Source organism: Piliocolobus tephrosceles, chromosome 17 (genome assembly GCF_002776525.5).
Source record: "Piliocolobus tephrosceles isolate RC106 chromosome 17, ASM277652v3, whole genome shotgun sequence".
Lineage (NCBI taxonomy): Eukaryota > Metazoa > Chordata > Mammalia > Primates > Cercopithecidae > Piliocolobus > Piliocolobus tephrosceles.
This window is the reverse complement of record NC_045450.1, coordinates 70606974-70623181: the sequence shown is the minus strand read 5'-3', so window position 1 is coordinate 70623181 and position 16208 is coordinate 70606974. Positions and strand designations below refer to the sequence as shown.

At 51.8% G+C, this 16208-nt stretch overlaps 1 protein-coding gene across 2 annotated transcripts in view; it reads right to left on the bottom strand.

The window, feature by feature from the left end:
* Window positions 1-10317: 10317 nt before the first annotated feature.
* The window catches only part of IRF8 (interferon regulatory factor 8), a 23570-nt gene continuing 17679 nt past the window's right edge, over window positions 10318-16208 (bottom strand). For both annotated transcript variants that reach the window (XM_023228950.3, XM_026447734.1), the window contains 3 exons: window positions 14176-14562; window positions 12711-12826; window positions 10318-11841 (listed from right to left, as the gene is read on the bottom strand). In XM_023228950.3, coding sequence (XP_023084718.1) covers window positions 11665-11841; window positions 12711-12826; window positions 14176-14562 — 680 coding nt within the window. In that variant the 3' untranslated portion in view covers window positions 10318-11664. The remainder of the gene's footprint in view (window positions 11842-12710; window positions 12827-14175; window positions 14563-16208) is intronic.

Sequence of the window (16208 nt, the reverse complement as noted above, 5' to 3'; positions counted from 1 at the left end):
GAAGTCAAGATTGGGCTGACGTCAGCAAGGTCAGACTGCCTTCCCTCCAGCGTCTCCTCTCAGTGGGAGAGAAGCGAGCCTTAGGCGCCAGCCCGGCCAGGCGGAAGATGCGGGAGGACGGGTTTTCCCCAGGCCCGTTCGGCAGCAGCTGAGGCCCTTTAGCAAGAAAACATCACATTGTGTCTTCCCACCCTATTTGCCAGACAAGGAAACTGAGGCTCAGGGAGGTGAAGGGACTTGCCTGAAGCAGCACAGGCACAGCAAGGGCGGGCAGAGCTCCCTCACCCAAACCCGCCGCCTGCCTCCCGCCTCCCGGCGCCGCTGCCCTTCCCGCTCCAGGCTGGGGCAGGGGCGGCCGTCCCAGAGGCCAGTTGCTGTTGACCCCTGGGCCCTACAGGTTTTCCTGCCTGTGAGGAAGAGAACGGATCTCAGCCGACATCAGAATCAGGAAATGAAAGGAACCCTTGAAGGAACGACCTTAGGTTTCAGAAAGGCCCAAGTCCCCACCTTCACCCGGGCCTTTGGAAGAGCAGGCTCGCCCTGAGTGAAGCTGCTCCTTGGCTGAGTCTCGCGGCCTTGCCTGGGCTGAGCAGGACTCCAGGCACCGCTGTCTGGAGTCACTGTTTTCCTAGTGGCTGCGCAAAAGCCTCCATTAGCCTCTGGAGACCTTCAGAGTAGCTCCGTCTGCCACCCCGGGGGCGCTGAACACCCCCATCTCCCACCGGCCCCAAACCCAATGTCCCAGCCCCAGCCCCAGGTGGCCACACCTGCACCCTCCTCATCCATCAGGGACGAGCCGATCCCCCACTCTACGGAGCCCTCATCCCCATCCTCTGAGCCCCTGAAGCCCGCGTCAGGTCCGGCACAGGTCACTGCTTGCCTTAGAAGTGGGAACCATGTTGACCAGCGCCGGTGGGCAGCCAGCACACGCCCACGTGTCAGGAACCATTTATGGAACCCGTCCTGACTGTTGGAGATGTGACAGTGAGCAAGACAGACACAGACCCTCCCTCCACAAAGACAGGCGGCCACTCCGGCCTTCCTCCAACCCAGCACTTCTGACTTTCGGGGTTGGATCCTTCTAGCTGGGCAGGTGAGGGCCATCTTTGCACTATGGGGTGTCGAGCAGCGTCCCTGGCCTTGACCCACTAGATGCCAGTAGCACCTGCTCTCCATCATGGCAACCAAAAATGTCTCCAGACATGGCCAGATGTCCCAAGGGCCAAACCACCCCTGGTTGAGAACCGCCCACTGGTGGACACAGCTGCACAGCATCCTTAGTGAGGGCATTGAATGACCACAAGAGGAATGTATCATTACACCTGCTAGCCACTTACCGCATGCCACCTCCTCTGGCCCTGGGAGGGAGCAGCTCCTTTACAGAGGAGGGAAGGGCCCAGCAGTGCTCTGGGATCTGCTCTGGGACTTTCCCTTGCTCACATTATAAGGGCCAGAATGAGGGTCCCAGCCTCAGCCTGCTGCCCCGCTTTCTGGTGGCGATGCGTAGAGAGGTTTGGAAAAGAGAGGAGTGTCGTTGACATGTCCAGGGTTCGGGGACCCTCTGTGCCACAGAAATTGAGAAATTCATGAGAGAAGCTTCCTCTGCAAAGGACAGGCCATAAAAATCAGTGCCTCATGCAGCACAGAAGAGGCACACAAAAGCCCTTCAGAGACCAGAATAGATGACAGGACGTGTGTCAATCAAGGGGGACCCGGGCACAGAAGCGAAGTAGGGACGCGGATTCGAGTGCTGGCCCTGCTGCCGCGAGCACTGCCCCGGGGGCCCTGGCTGTGGACAGGGACTTCCTTGGCACGACCATCCCGAGAGTGAACAAGAGCAGCTCAGGCCAGGAGGTGCCAGGGGGTGCTGGTGGCACATGGCTTTGACTCTGGAACTGACCTTCCCCTGCTGTTTGTGTGGCTAATCTCCTTGAAGTTATTTAGCCTGTCTGTGCCTCCGCTTCCCCATCTGCAAAATGGAGAGAACGAGAATGTAATGGAATGTGTGCCAGGTAGGTCCCAGACAGCCATTGGCACACTCAGCCGAGGTTAATTCCAGGAAGGGATTTGCAAAGGGACTAAGCTCATGGGTGTGGGTGGGCCTCACACAGAGGTCACAGACTTTCTCTGGAAAGCTGGAAAGAGGCAGATAGTGAGTATCTTCGGCGTGGAGGGTCGCACGGCCTCTGCTGTAGTTGCTGAATTCTGTCGTTGTAGCTCCACGGCCAGATTTGGTCTGCAAGCCAGGTTTGCTGAGGCCTGGTCTAAGGGAACCAAAGGAGACAGAGCAGGAACAAGGATGAGCTGTCACCAAAGTCAGGGGACCTAGAGGGGCCAGGCGCGAGCATGGCTGCCAGAGCCCAGGAGGAGGGCGGTGTGGGGGCCAGTGCCTCGGGGGGAGCATTGACTCAGAGAAACTCCGGTAGAAAACAGGGGAGCAGGCGCTCTGGCCTCTCTCTCCTCCCTCCCTCTGGTGTCCCGCTGGGCACCTGTTGGGGAAGCTGCTCATGGTCCCTGGAAGAGGTCAGTCTCCCTGGGAGAGCAGGTGGATGTTGGGACGATAGGAAGGTGTTCAGCAAAACAAGCTGAGAGCACAGCCTGCTCAGGTGGGCGCTCCAGCACTGTCGTAAGCTACGTCGGTGAAGAGGGCCTTCGAAAAATCTCTTCGCCCCGTCTGATCGAATCCCCACCCACTGGGCAGCCTCCCACATTTGCTGCCCGTGTCACTGGGACGCAAAGAGAGGCTGACTCAAACACTCAGCTATGCTGGCAGTCGAACGAAGGTGGTGGCGTGGGTTAAGCGTCCCTCTGTCGCTGCGCCAGGGAGACCATCCTTAGGCAAAGAGCTCCTCCCCATGGGCCAACCAATCCAGGGGCAGAGGGGACAACCACTAGGGCCGAGGACCAAGGCCAGGGTCCAGAGGGCCCGCTGGCTTTCACCACGCCCGAGTCAGCCCGCACAATTGAATGCCTTGCCACTGAAACTGCACCCGGGAGCAGCCCTGAGCCAGCAGCGAGGGGCCTCTACAAAGAGGGAGTACAAGCCAACAACCCCCAAACGGCCACAGTTGTTGAGAACCAACACTCCTCCTCCAGGGCTGTGCTGAGTTCTCCCATCATCACGGTCATGAGAATCCTCCCCACAGCTAACACGCACCCAGGGCTTACGGTGTGCAGGGCGCTTGTCTAAGCATGTCACATGCACGGTCTCATTTAATCCTCACAAACACCCCGGGAGGTCAGGACAATGAGTCCCCACAACATCCATGTGATGTGGGAAGAATCCATCATGTATAGTTGAGGATACTGAAATTCAAAGAGAAGTCATTTTCCAAGGTCACACAACTCATCAGTAAGGAATCGGGATTGGAACCCAGGTCTAGCTGACTTCTCAGCCCGTGTGCACCGTTTGCAACAGCCCACACTGAACCAGGGTGGGAATTCAGGCACATTCCCCAGACTGTCTCCCCCTTCTCCCCCTCCTCTCCAAACACCACCTCAGCTCCCCCACCCCATCCTGCCACCCAGCAGTTCCACCCCCAGGGGTCCCTGCCTCTGCCCTGCAGCCCTATCTGGCTCAGTGATGCAATAGCCCCAGCCAGCCTTGCAGTTGAAATGTTCTGAAATGTACAGTAGACCGGGCCATCTGCTTCCTCCAAACATCACCTTCTGCCTCTGCTGAGAGCCGGGGCAAACGTGCAAGGACACAAAAGCAACAGTCACTTTATTTCTGGGCTTAGGATTTCGAACTGGCCTGGATTGCTCAATGTCTCCTTTTAGACACGGAGAGCAGAGAGGCCAGAAGGAAGGCTCCGCAGACACTACAGGAAGGGAAGCTCTGAATGGGGAGAGCACATCTGGGGCTGCTCAAACGCACTGTGATTTTTCTCTCCAGAAGCTGGTCAAGAAAACAGCCAGGGATCTTCAGGGAAGATGAGCATTAATAAAAAATAAAAAATTAAATTAAAAAAAATCAGCCAGAGTCCCTTCCGAGAGATTTTTGTCTTCAGGTTTCCTTTTTGTTTCTAACTCCCTCTGGCCCTTATTATTTAGAAAAAAGGAGAGGGGTGGCCAGGCGCGGTGGCTCAAGCCTGTAATCCCAGCACTTTGGGAGGCCGAGACGGGCGGATCACGAGGTCAGGAGATCGAGACCATCCTGGCTAACATAGTGAAACCCCGTCTCTACTAAAAATACAAAAAAACTAGCTGGGCGTGGTGGCGGCGCCTGTGGTCCCAGCTACTCGGGAGGCTGAGGCAGGAGAATGGCGTGGACCCGGGAGGCGGAGCTTGCAGTGAGCTGAGATCCGGCCACTGCACTCCAGCCTGGGCGACAGAGCAAGACTCCCTCTCAAAAAAAAAAAAAAAAAAAAAGAAAAAGAGAAAAGGAGAGGGAGATAACTATCGTGTACCAGGCCTTGGTAGATGCTTGTAACTCGAATAAAGCCAGGAGCCGTGGGGCTCAGTCTCAGAGGAATGGCCTCTTGAAAAAGCATAGCTCACCAAGCAAATGTAACCTCAGATTGACTCAGACCCTCCATCTGCGCCAGTTGAGACCCAGGAGGTGGATGCACACGGAGAAGGCACCACATCTGTAAACAGCCTTTCCCCTCATCCGCACCTCCTTCGGGCCAGCCCGGTACTGCCCGGACGCTCCATGGGAGCGCCTTCTCACCTTTCTCTGCCTCTTTCCGTTTCTTGATCCTAGAGTTCAACTTAGCCTCTCCCCAGCAGGAAGCAGCCCCTCCAGGAAGGGAGGAGCAGGCTCACAATCACGTTCTCTTGGAAGACAGCGGAGGGAGATTCTCACAGTGATTTATCCTGCAAGACTTTTGTTCGCTCATTTGACCTCACAGAAGCCCCATGATCTTGCTCTCATGTTTTCAGTTTTTTATCAGGAGAAGAGGATGGGAAGGGAAGTCCCATCTCTGTAGCACTTCTTCTGTGCCAGGCAGCTTGGGGGATGCTGTTTCTGTAGCCCTTCCTGCCCCTCCTGGAGCCCCATGTCATTGACGTCTGTGTGCTCTTGTGGCCCTTCCTGTTCACGGCCACCTTCATGGCCAGAGCCCGATCCCGCTGCGTCCACTCACCGCTGCTCACTCTGCAAGCGTTTACAGAGTGCCACCGAATCCCAGGCGCTGGGCCAGGGACTGGATAGAGCTGGGATGCGGCCATCCTTGCCGTTGCACATGCGCAGAGAGCAAATAAGTCATTCCATTGTAATTATTTAATAATTGTGTGATAAACACTATGGTAAGCTAATAATTGTATGGTTATACCATCATACCCTCACTTCCATAATTCATGTAACTGTGAAATTAAATAACTACGTTTATAATTAAAGATAACCAAACAACTCTAACACTATGTAATTCTATAGTTAATTTAGCGTCACATTATTTTATAATTACTAATTATTAAATACCTACCTATAGTTGTTTAATTGTTGACATTATAGTTCATTGACATAAATTATTGTAATTATACTTATAACTATTTAATAATAAATAAACAATAAAGAAAGAAAGGGAGGGAGGCATTAATGATATGTGCAAATCCACTTTCTTAGTATGTACTGCGTGCCAGGCACGGTTCTAAGCTCCCCATACTTATGAAGTCATTTAATCCTCCCAACAGGTAACATTATTGCCCCTTTTTTACAGATAAAGAAACTGAGGAACAGAACGTTTAAGTAACACACACAAAGCTAATGATCCCTGAGCTGGAACGCAAACCCTGGATCATTTGTGGTTCCAGCCACTACACACGTTTTCCTTGAAAGTCCTGACAAACCCTCTCCGCAGCAAACGCAACCCCTCGCCCGCCCCACCCCGCCCACCCCAATCCAGTTTATGCAGCTGTGACTCCCCCTGCCAGCACCTGCCACAGTGTCTGAGACTTCTCCGGTCACCTGAGCCCACCCCTGCACACAAGGCAAGAGGAAAGTGCCAAGTCATTAACAACCTGGGGCTGGCTCTGCAGGGCTTGGGCCTCAGCATTCCTCAGAGATCCCAGGCCTCCAGTAGCACAGGGTCATCATTAGAGCCGCAGGTCCCCTTCCCCTCCCAGCGCTTCTGAGATCACCTCCCATACGTCACTTACCTTGAATTCTTTTGTTTCTGTCTCTGCTTCTGGGGGAATCCAAACCCGACTCCACCCCACTTTCCAGTAACGACAGCTCACACTGATACACTGTGAGTCTCTGCCAAGCGCTGTTCTGGGATGCCTTGATGTGTTAGAGCACTCAAGCCGCACAACAAGTGGGGAAACTGAGGCTTGGGGCATCTGAATAACGCAGCCTCTTTCACTCGGCTGCAGGTGGTGGAACTGGAGGTTCGAACTGGGCTTTTTTGGCCCCACAAAAACCGTCACCCATGGCAGGCTCTTTCATTGTCTTTCTTGCTCTTATGAAGAAACTTTGGCTGAGCCTTAGAGGTGGGGACGAGAAGGCAGAAGGCGAGGAAAGGTGACCTGTGTGCCCTGAGGGATGAGGAATGGGCAGATAAGGGGAAACTTCCCACTAGGCTCCAGCCAGAGCAGCCAGTTCGCTGGAACTCAAAAGCACCCTGTGCTGCACGCTGGCCCTGGCAGGGAGGGGTCTTTGTAACCCAGTAACATGTCAGAGTCCTGCTCCGAGAGGCCATCAAAATGGACACGAAAAAGCCTCCATTCTCAAGTAGGCACAGTCCACGGCCATACTCTCAAGACAAAGTGGGGAAAAGGCCCATCTGCCTGGGACTCAAAGAATAGGGCAGAAAGGAGCCAGGATGCCCGAGGAGAGGCCAGGGGGATAAAAGGCAGGTGGGATGGCAGCAAAGGAGAAGCTTCGGGGCTCCCATGGCAGGTTGAAAGCATGGCTGCAAATTCCTGGACACTCCTTCCTCAAGAGCTGGTGTTTCTGCCCGTTCCTCTTGAACCTGGGAGGGCTTGTTTGTCCAGTTCAGCGATGGCTGGGTCACAAACAGCCGTTCAGCTTCCCCTTTGTCCCCGGGACTGCCCTGACACTGCCATACTGTGAGGAAGCCCAGGCTCCATAGAGAAGCCACAAGTCAACATTCTCATCAGTGTCCCAACTGTGCCCAGCCTCACCTCCTTCCAGAGCAAGCACCAGACTGTGAATGAAAAAGCTTCTAGGTGGTTCTATCCACGGGCCTTCAAGTCACTCTCGGCTGTTCCCAGCTAAGATTCCAGACATTGCAGAGCAGAGCAAAGCCAACATCACTGTACCCCATCTAAATTTTGACCCACAAAATAAAGTGCTTTTTATACCACTACGTTTAGGAATAGTTTGTTACATAAAAAGAGGAGACTGAAGCCCATCCCCATCCCTGGCAGACTCCATCCAGACTGAAAAGTAGCCCAGAGAAAATAGGAAAGAAATAATGTACACACTCTTCTCAACTCCTCAGCTGTTCCAGTTGGATTGTGATAAAAGACTGAACACTTGTGGGCACCTCTCATCCACAGACACACTGCAAGGCAGAACAATCAAGTCAAATAAGTTTGGGAAATGCTGGTTTAAATGGGCTTCTTACCATGAGCAAGGCCTTTTAATAGGTCAATGAATGGTGTGCTTGGGAATGCCTGAGATCAGGTGTGCCCTGGGGCCAGGACATTTGTCATTCTCCTCCTACTGGTAGTAAAAGCAGCTAGATTTTCCACTGAGAAACTGCCACCCCCACTCTCAGCCCACTGGGTTGTTAAAATTACAGTCATTAATTATAGATTATTCTTTAGAATTTCTAAACATTTCTGAGTAACTGGATTGCAAAACTTTCTATTATGGAGAGTCTGAATCACGCACAGGAGTCATTTCTTCGTGGTTCCCACAGTGGCTTCTTTATGGGGAGAAAGTGTCCCTGCGGCAGGCGTGGATGGCTGCCCGGTGAAGCCCTTTCAGGAGGATTTTCCCAGGATTTCTAGGACTCGGCGGATCCTGAGGCTGCTGGGACCCAGGGGTCGTCATCTCCAGGCTTCTGGACATTACGAGGGCAAGCAAAAATGTTGTGTCCCAGACGGATTTTGCATATTTTTTTTGAGACAGAGTCTCACTGTATCACCCAGGCTGGAGTGCAGTAGCGTGATCTCGGCTCACTGCAACCTCCACCCCCCTGGGTTCAAGCGATTCTTGTCTCAACCTCCCAAGTAGCTGGCATTACAGGTGCCTGTCACCACGCCTGGCTAATTTTTGTAATTTTTTTTTTTTTTTTAGTAGAGACAGAGCTTCATCATGTTGGCCAGGCTGGTTTCGAACTCCTGACCTCAAGTGACCCACCCATCTTGGCCTCCCTAAGTGGGATTTTGCAAAAGTTAATGAACTAAGTGGCAATCACTCAGAAAGGGATTGTTGAAATAACTTCTTAAAACGTTTTTAAAATACCAAGAGTGGAGGTGGCTTGTTTTTCAGGATGTCCCATCAGCCCGTCCCCACCAGCTTCCCTTCAGGGCCCAGAGCTAACTGGCCAGTGCGGGGTCAGCATCTCAAGTCAGTTCACATCCGGGGCCCTCACAGCATTCTCTAGAAACCACAGTTCTTACAGAAGCATCCTGTCCCCAGATTTCCTCCTCTGCAAATGCAAACACTCCCCACTCCCGCCTCTCCCCGACCTTGCTGCAAGAAGTTGAGTAGGAAGGACTTGTCGACTGTCTGCACGATAGCGTTGAATTCCGGGGAGACAACAGACAATATCAACTTTCCACATTTGGCCCTGAATCCACAGGACGGAGAAGAGCTTGCTTGTAAACAAAATTCCTACTTGCAGTGTGCGGACGTGAGTGTGACTCATGGCAAAGACCCCTAAGACAGTGAGTGACGGACCCAGCTGCTGACCTTTTGCGTGGGGTGTTAGCAAGCCCACCAGTTCAAGGATGGCAGCAAGATCTGGTCATGAAGCCTCTCGGGCTAAGCTGTCCTCCTGGGACATAGGTGGCTCTCAGTCAGACACGCATGAGCCTGTGCCTCAGTTTCCTCATCTGTAAGATAGAAATGAAGAGCAGGCCCAGTCTCACTGGGCTCCTATGAGGGCAGAGGAGAGACCAGACACGACCTTGTGGATGAGATGTGCTGGGGAACGTCTCTCCACCTGGCTTGGCCGGCCCTGCATCTCCCCGAATTGATGGGTTTTGTTGTGTTGATGGATGGCAATGCCCCACTCGGCTGGAAGTCATCTCTGTGACTGCCAGCCTTGGTCCCTCATGTCCTCGCTGTCTCCTAAGGGCCTAGCACAGTGACATGTGCTTAAACAGGACACACACCCCAGCCACGTGTGGCCGACCCAACCAGGGAGGCCTCGTACAAATCACCCCCAGCTGCCTCCAGGAGGGTGAAATCAGCACAAGACCCCACCTCCTCCATGCCCTTCCACACACTCATCTGTCAGCTCACAGAAACCCAAACAGGCCCCCATTCAGAATAAAAACACTGGAGAATGTTGTCATTCCATACGATCCGTCCAAGTCTCCGTATCTTTTTGCTGTTGTTTTAGGGATATGTTGAAAAAAAAAAATCCTTAAAACAGGAGTTAGGTGAGGTGGCTCACACCTGTAAACCCAGCACTTTGGGAGGCCGGGGAAGAGGTTGGGGCAGATCACATGAGGCCAGAAGTTCGAGACCAGCCCGGGCAAAATGGTGAACTCCCAACTTTAATTAAAAAAAAAAAAAAAAAAATATATATATATATATATATATATATATTAGGCAGATGTGGTAGCACATGCCTGTAATCCCAGCTACTTGGGAGGCTGAGGCATAAGAATCGCTTGAGGCAGGGCGCGGTGGCTCAAGCCTGTAATCCCAGCACTTTGGGAGGCCGAGACGGGCAGATCACGAGGTCAGGAGATTGAGACCATCCTGGCTAACACGGTGAAACCCCGTCTCTACTAAAAAATACAAAAAACTAGCCGGGCGCGGTGGCGGGCGCCTGTAGTCCCAGCTACTCAGGAGGCTGAGGCAGGAGAATGGTGTGAACCCGGGAGGCGGAGCTTGCAGTGAGCTGAGATCCGGCCACTGCACTCCAGCCTGGGCGACAGAGCGAGACTCCGTTTCAAAAAAAAAAATAATAATAATCGCTTGAACCTGGGAAGTGGAAGTTGCAGTGAGCTGAGATCGTACTGCTGCACTCCAGCCTAGGTACAAGACGTTGTCTCAAAAAAAAAAAAAAAAAAAAAAAAATCCTTAAAATCCCAGTGCAATATTGTTTTAGTCCAGTGCACTGAATTAAACCTGCACGTTGCAGCCGTAACTCCCCCTTTACAGAACCCAGAATCTGGTGAGAACTGCATCGTATTTGACAGTGACGAAAAAAATACAGTACACAGCAGTTTTAAAAAAGAGCATTTTATTTTCATAAAGAATAAAAGAGATCAATATAATGTTTCAATGGATACAAAAATAAATATTCATTCAGCATATTAAAGATCTGTGCTTTGACATTCATTTGAATTGGAGATTCAAGCCTATTGTTATCTTACGAACACTTCAGCAAACAGGTCTGCCATTCTTGAAAATATAATGCTTTGTTGGACAAAACGGAAAAGGCACGTCCCCTGGTCTTCTCCTCTATTCACCTGTGAGCTCATCCACATCTAAAGGATCTCTGGGTCTGACTGTCACCTCCACAGGCGTGGTGCTGGGAAAAGGAAACTGGTTTTTCATATTGTAAACCGGAAACTCTCACGGTCACAAATCCACCATGTCACATGAGACTTGGGAGACTGGATGAGCTGTCTCCCAAACCCCAACACCTTCCACCTTCTCAAAATGAAGGCTGACAGGCGAGGCCCCTTCCTGCCCTTTCACTGGGAGGTTCTGAATGTGGGATGGTGCTGACTCAGGCTGGGCACAAAGGAGAAAGAAGGACATGGAAAATCCGACAATTCAAAGTAGAAATATTTTAAACATATGTGAAAAACATTTGGAAAGAAGACAAGAGGTATCTGGGATGATTTCATTACAGAAATGAAAAAAATGAATTTAGTTTTAATCTTCCTGGCAACAAAGCCCCAGAGGAGAAGGATTGTCTGAAGATAAAAATACACCCGTTTGCCTGGATATGAAGACATATTCCTGTGCCGAATTCTAGAAAGAATATACTTTCTTCTAACAAGTCAAGAGTTTTTCTTGCACTTATTAAAGGGGGGTGTGTATCTAAATATTTTTAAATCTTATTAAAATGCATAGAAGTAAAAAGATATTCCACATAGAATCAAGCCTATGAAATCATAAATCTATAAATCTATAATTCTGACAAAAGATAAAGACAAAAACAGCCTTGTTTTCACGAGTTGATTTTTAAACTCCAAATTCCTTTACATGAAGCAGCTATCTGCTAATATTACTGAATGACAAGTCTTTGGAAATGATAGTTAACCAAAAATGCAGAAAGAATCACAGCAACTAATGATAATGAAGGGGAAAGTGTAGAAAATAAAATGTTTAGCCACAGGTTGGGGTTACAGCATCCAGGCCACCACTGACATCTCAGCAGGGCTATGCCGCCACTTTGTATCAAACGTCTACTCCTCCGAGAATGCCCTTACTAAATTAAGTGCAAAGTAAGGCATCCCACCCCAGACAGAGGGATCCACATCCTTTAATCATGATGCAGCCCACTGCAATAGGGAGATGGATGCAGGACGCAGCCGGGGTGGGGTGCCCAAGTGACACACTTAGACGGTGATCTGTTGGTTTTCTCTGAAAAACGGTCTCTGGTGTGAGGCACAAATATCTGGAAACATCCGGAAGACCTGGTCTGGTGGCGGCTCCTCGGGGGCCTGCATCACGGAGCCGGCTCCACAGCTCTTCCCAGCCTCTTCTGCCAGCTGCCGGACGTAGAGCTGCTCAATCTAGATGGGAGGTGCAGACAGTCAGAGGCGGAGGCGGAGGCTCCAAAGGGGATGTGCACTGTCTTTGACCCTAGCCAGGTCCTCTGATGACCCCAGTGCCACGTGAGTCCCAAGTGAATGAGCCAGAATGCCAAGAAAAGGCAAGCAGTATTCCTGCCAAGACTTCCATACTCCCCAGTACTGTCTCAGCTGGGACAGCCAGCACCCGGGATCCCACCATTAAACATTAATTCCTTTGACCACATGAAATAAGGGCTGGCAGTGCCCTAATCTGTCCCTTAGACCTTCAGGCAACTGAACAGGTAGAATCTTTCTGGAGAAGAGGCTTAGATTTAAAAAACAAAAAAGAAGCAGAAAACACACACACACAGATTATGCGCGTCCCAGACACCAGAGATGGCTCGGAGATGGCAAGAATCTATTTCCCCCATATTGAAGGTCTTGCCCAGGCCTGCCTCCTACACAGGTGGAAATTCCGTCCTTGTGACCTCTTCTCCAGCCCAAAACTTGATCCTTACATGAGGGGGCCAGGAGACCTGAATGCAGGGCTCAAAGGTGCCCATACGGCCGGGAAGCGGTGGCTCACGCCTGTAATCCCAGCACTTTGGAAGGCCGAGGCAGGCGGATCACGAGGTTGAGACCATCCTGGCCAATATGGTGAAACCCCATCTCAATTAGAAATACAAAAAATTAGCTGAGCGTGGTGGCATGGGCCTGTAGTTCCAGCAACTCGGGAGGCTGAGGCAGGAGAATCGCTTGAACCCGGGAGGTGGAGGTTGCAGTGAGCCAAGGTCATGCCATTGCACTCCAGCTTGGGCAACAGAGCAAGACTCCATCTCAAAAAAAAAAAAAAAGCTGCCCATACTTACCTGCACGAGAATGAGTTTGGAGCGCAAGGGGGCCATATCTGGAAATTCTTCCCCAAAGCACAGCACCACCCTGCCGTCGGGAAGCCGGCCCTGGCTGTTATAAAACTGCTGCAGCTCTGGAATGACACAGGCAGAGGGTGTTTGCAAGCAAGGCCGAGATGACCTCCAACTCCCGCAGCAGCAGGGCTGGGGGGATCAGGAGGCCCAGGGCTTACTAGGGGCTGGGGAATCAGGAGGCTTGGGGCTTAGCAGGGATACTGCAGCATTTAGGCCAGGGCACCTTGGGATCTCAAACTGGTGGCCCTTGGGCCAAATTCCAAGCAAGGAGCTGTTGGTTTGGCCATTCCAGGTTGTTGCCGGGATTTTAAGGCCTGAGTTGAACGCCTCTCCATGGGCACAGTTGCTCAATGCTCCCTCTTATCTCTCAAGACTTCGTGCATTGCTCTTACCTGCCTGGCCCCTGGAGGCAACTGAGTTTGCAATCACCACCTGATGACACCCAGGGAGGGCTGCAGCCCTCACCCGATTCTCTGACAGCCAACTGAAAGGGTCTCCAAGTGGGGCCAGTGGACCAGCAGCAGTTGCCCTCCCCGGGAGTTCACTAGAAATGCAGAATCTTGGGCCCTGCCTCAGACCCATGGAATGAGAGGATGTGAGGCAGGCCCAGGAATCTACATTGCAGGATGCCCCTCCGTGCCGTGCTGTGCTGCCTGCTCAGGGGTGATAACCCCGGCCTCACACCTCCTCATTAGAGGGATTCCTCAGGGCTTACGCACCTGAGCTCACACACGCCACCGCACCTGCCCTTCCAGGCCCCTCCTCTGGGAGTTCTCAGGCCAGTGGCAGCTGAGACCTGACACTAGCTCAGGCTGCGCTGCTGCAGAGAGAGGAGCAGAGAGCACAGGGACGTGGAGAAGGGAGCCGCCATCCTAGCCCTCCTGGAGACACCCAGGCTGCGATTCTACACATCCTCCTCACAGAATAATGAAAGCTGATGGGCAGGACTTAGTACATGCAGCTGCCATCCTGAGCACTTAGTGTGCGGAAAGTCAGCGTATCTCATGACCTGTACACAGGTCCCCAGAGACCTTGCTAAGACGCTGTTTCGGATCCTGTGGTTGGAGCAGGGCCTCAGACTCTGCATCTCTAGCGGGCGCTCAGCGTCTGTCCACAGAACATACTCCAAAGAACATGAGGTTAAGTTCCCGACAATCACCTGAGGAGGGTACTGATTCTGCACCCCCACTGTACACACGGGGAAGCTGAAGCACAGAGAAGCACCCCAGGATCGCTCAGTGGGAGAGGACAGACTGCCATTCAAAGAAGCCCCTCCTTGCCACACCATGCCCCTCGCTCCTCCACATCCCTCCGTGAGACCACAGGGCCACCCTGAGCTGCAAATGGCACACGGATAGGAGGCGTGACCTCTAAGACATGGGGGCAGCAAAGTGACAACGGTACAGACCTCGGAAGAACTGGCTGGTGTCGAAGACCTGGACCACCTCGTCGCGCTCCAGCTTGTTGGGCCTGCCCTTGCATACCACAGCGTTGCCGCTGCAGAACACGCGGCCCTGGCACAGCCGCTTGACGAACACGCCCTGCCGGCTGCTGTGCAGCAGCACCCCGCGCTCCAGGTGCCCGAACAGCTTCCGCGTCACCTGCCTCTGTCGCTCGCTGGGGATGGCGTCGGCCGGTGGGAAGCGCACCAGCTCCAGGCCCTCGGGCCCATACAGCTTGGTGCCAGGTAGCCCAGGCTGGCTCAGGGACAGGCGGCAGCCCTCGGGGCAGGTGGTGGTGGCCTGGCCCACCAGCTTGCCCCCATAGTAGAAGCTGATCACCATCTGGGAGAACGCTGTGGACGAGAGGGACACGATGAGAGTGCTGCGGGGAGACACACAGGGTCCCTCCTGCCCAAGTGCACAGTCTGTCTCACACCCACATGGGTAACTCTTTGTGTTTCTTGAACCACTTTGATATTCCAGGAAAATCCGTGTACTGCTTGTAGAAGTAATGTTTTTATATGCATGAACAAATATACAGACTGACTAAGGAAACCAATGACAGAAACTATGAACTACAAGTGTTCTCTGTTCTTCTTAATTGACTCTTTAAATACAATGTCTAGAGAAGGTCTGGTAACTGTTATAACAACAAGTATATAACAAGTCAGGCTGACGGCAAACGATGTTTCGATGTTTCGACAACTGTCATTTCTTATAACGATACTCCGTCTCAGAGGCACTGCTAAGGACATTGTGGTCTGCTTTCTACATTCATAACAAAAGGAAATGCTCAATTTAAACCTGAAGTTAAAGAAAATAAAGACATAATCTTTTTCTCAACAAATTCACAGTGCCCTTGGTATTTCCTGGATTTCAGATTAAGAATCTCTGCAAAACCCTCATCCAAATCTGTTCTCAGGAAAGAGTCTGAAAAACACTCAAATTAAAGCAGGGGTTCCCCAAATGTGGCACACACAGAATAATGGGGGAGGGGTGATACGTGTAATCACAAGATTATTCCATCTTCAATATTTCCCCAACCTCTGATTACCTCAAAAAGCAAGCCTCAGTTTGGTGCCGATAGCTCTCTAACACCTAACACCTGTCAACCTCCCCTTTTGAATAATGGCACTGAACTTAGGGCTCCAAATTCAGGGCATTGTCAGACGTCAAGACAAATTCAATGAAAGCCAAATACAATATTAGTCAATTCTAGCCAGACAGTCACCTACTTATACCAGGTGGCACAGGTCTTCCTTTACAGGCAATGATAGTGGGTTCTCACTTAAATAAGCTTTAAAAATTCAGACTTGGGGAAAAACATGATATTAATAACAGTCCAGGCTGTGAAAACCAATTGTGATAGTGGACCTCAAGTGACCAAAGTTTGGAAAACACTAAACTAAGGTAGGAATGCAGATAACATGTAAATGCAGGAAGGTATCTGCATTTTAATCGCCTTAAACCAAAAGAATTACATACGCTGGCAATGAGCTTAGTGAGTTCTGAGCTCCTTCTAAGTACCCCAGACCGGTTCAAAGCTGCCCTGTGGAGCCACACAAATTGTGAGGTGCCCAACTCCATGGCGCCCCCTAGAGTTGTGCAAGGCACCACATCTGGGGAGGCCTTGAGGTCATCTGTGGTCCCTGCAGACACTGCTGGGCACTCAGAACTCCTTGGACCCTCCCACTGGGCTCTGCTCCCTGCCTTATTATTTGACAACCCACCATTCATGGGCTCCATTTCCAGCCATGCTGGAGTTACACAGGTTCTAGAATCATGCAGGGTAGGAAGCCAGAGCTGCAGGCGCTCTGGTCCACCTCATTGATTTGACACTTGAGGAAACCGAAGCCTAGAGAGGGTCACCCAGAAGGAAACGGCAGCACTGGTCTCGCTCTTCCCTGCTCACCATCCTCCCCGCTGGCCTCCCTCCTCCTCACTCACCATCTTCCCCGCTGGCCTCCCTCCTCCTCACTCACCATCCTCCCCGCTGGCC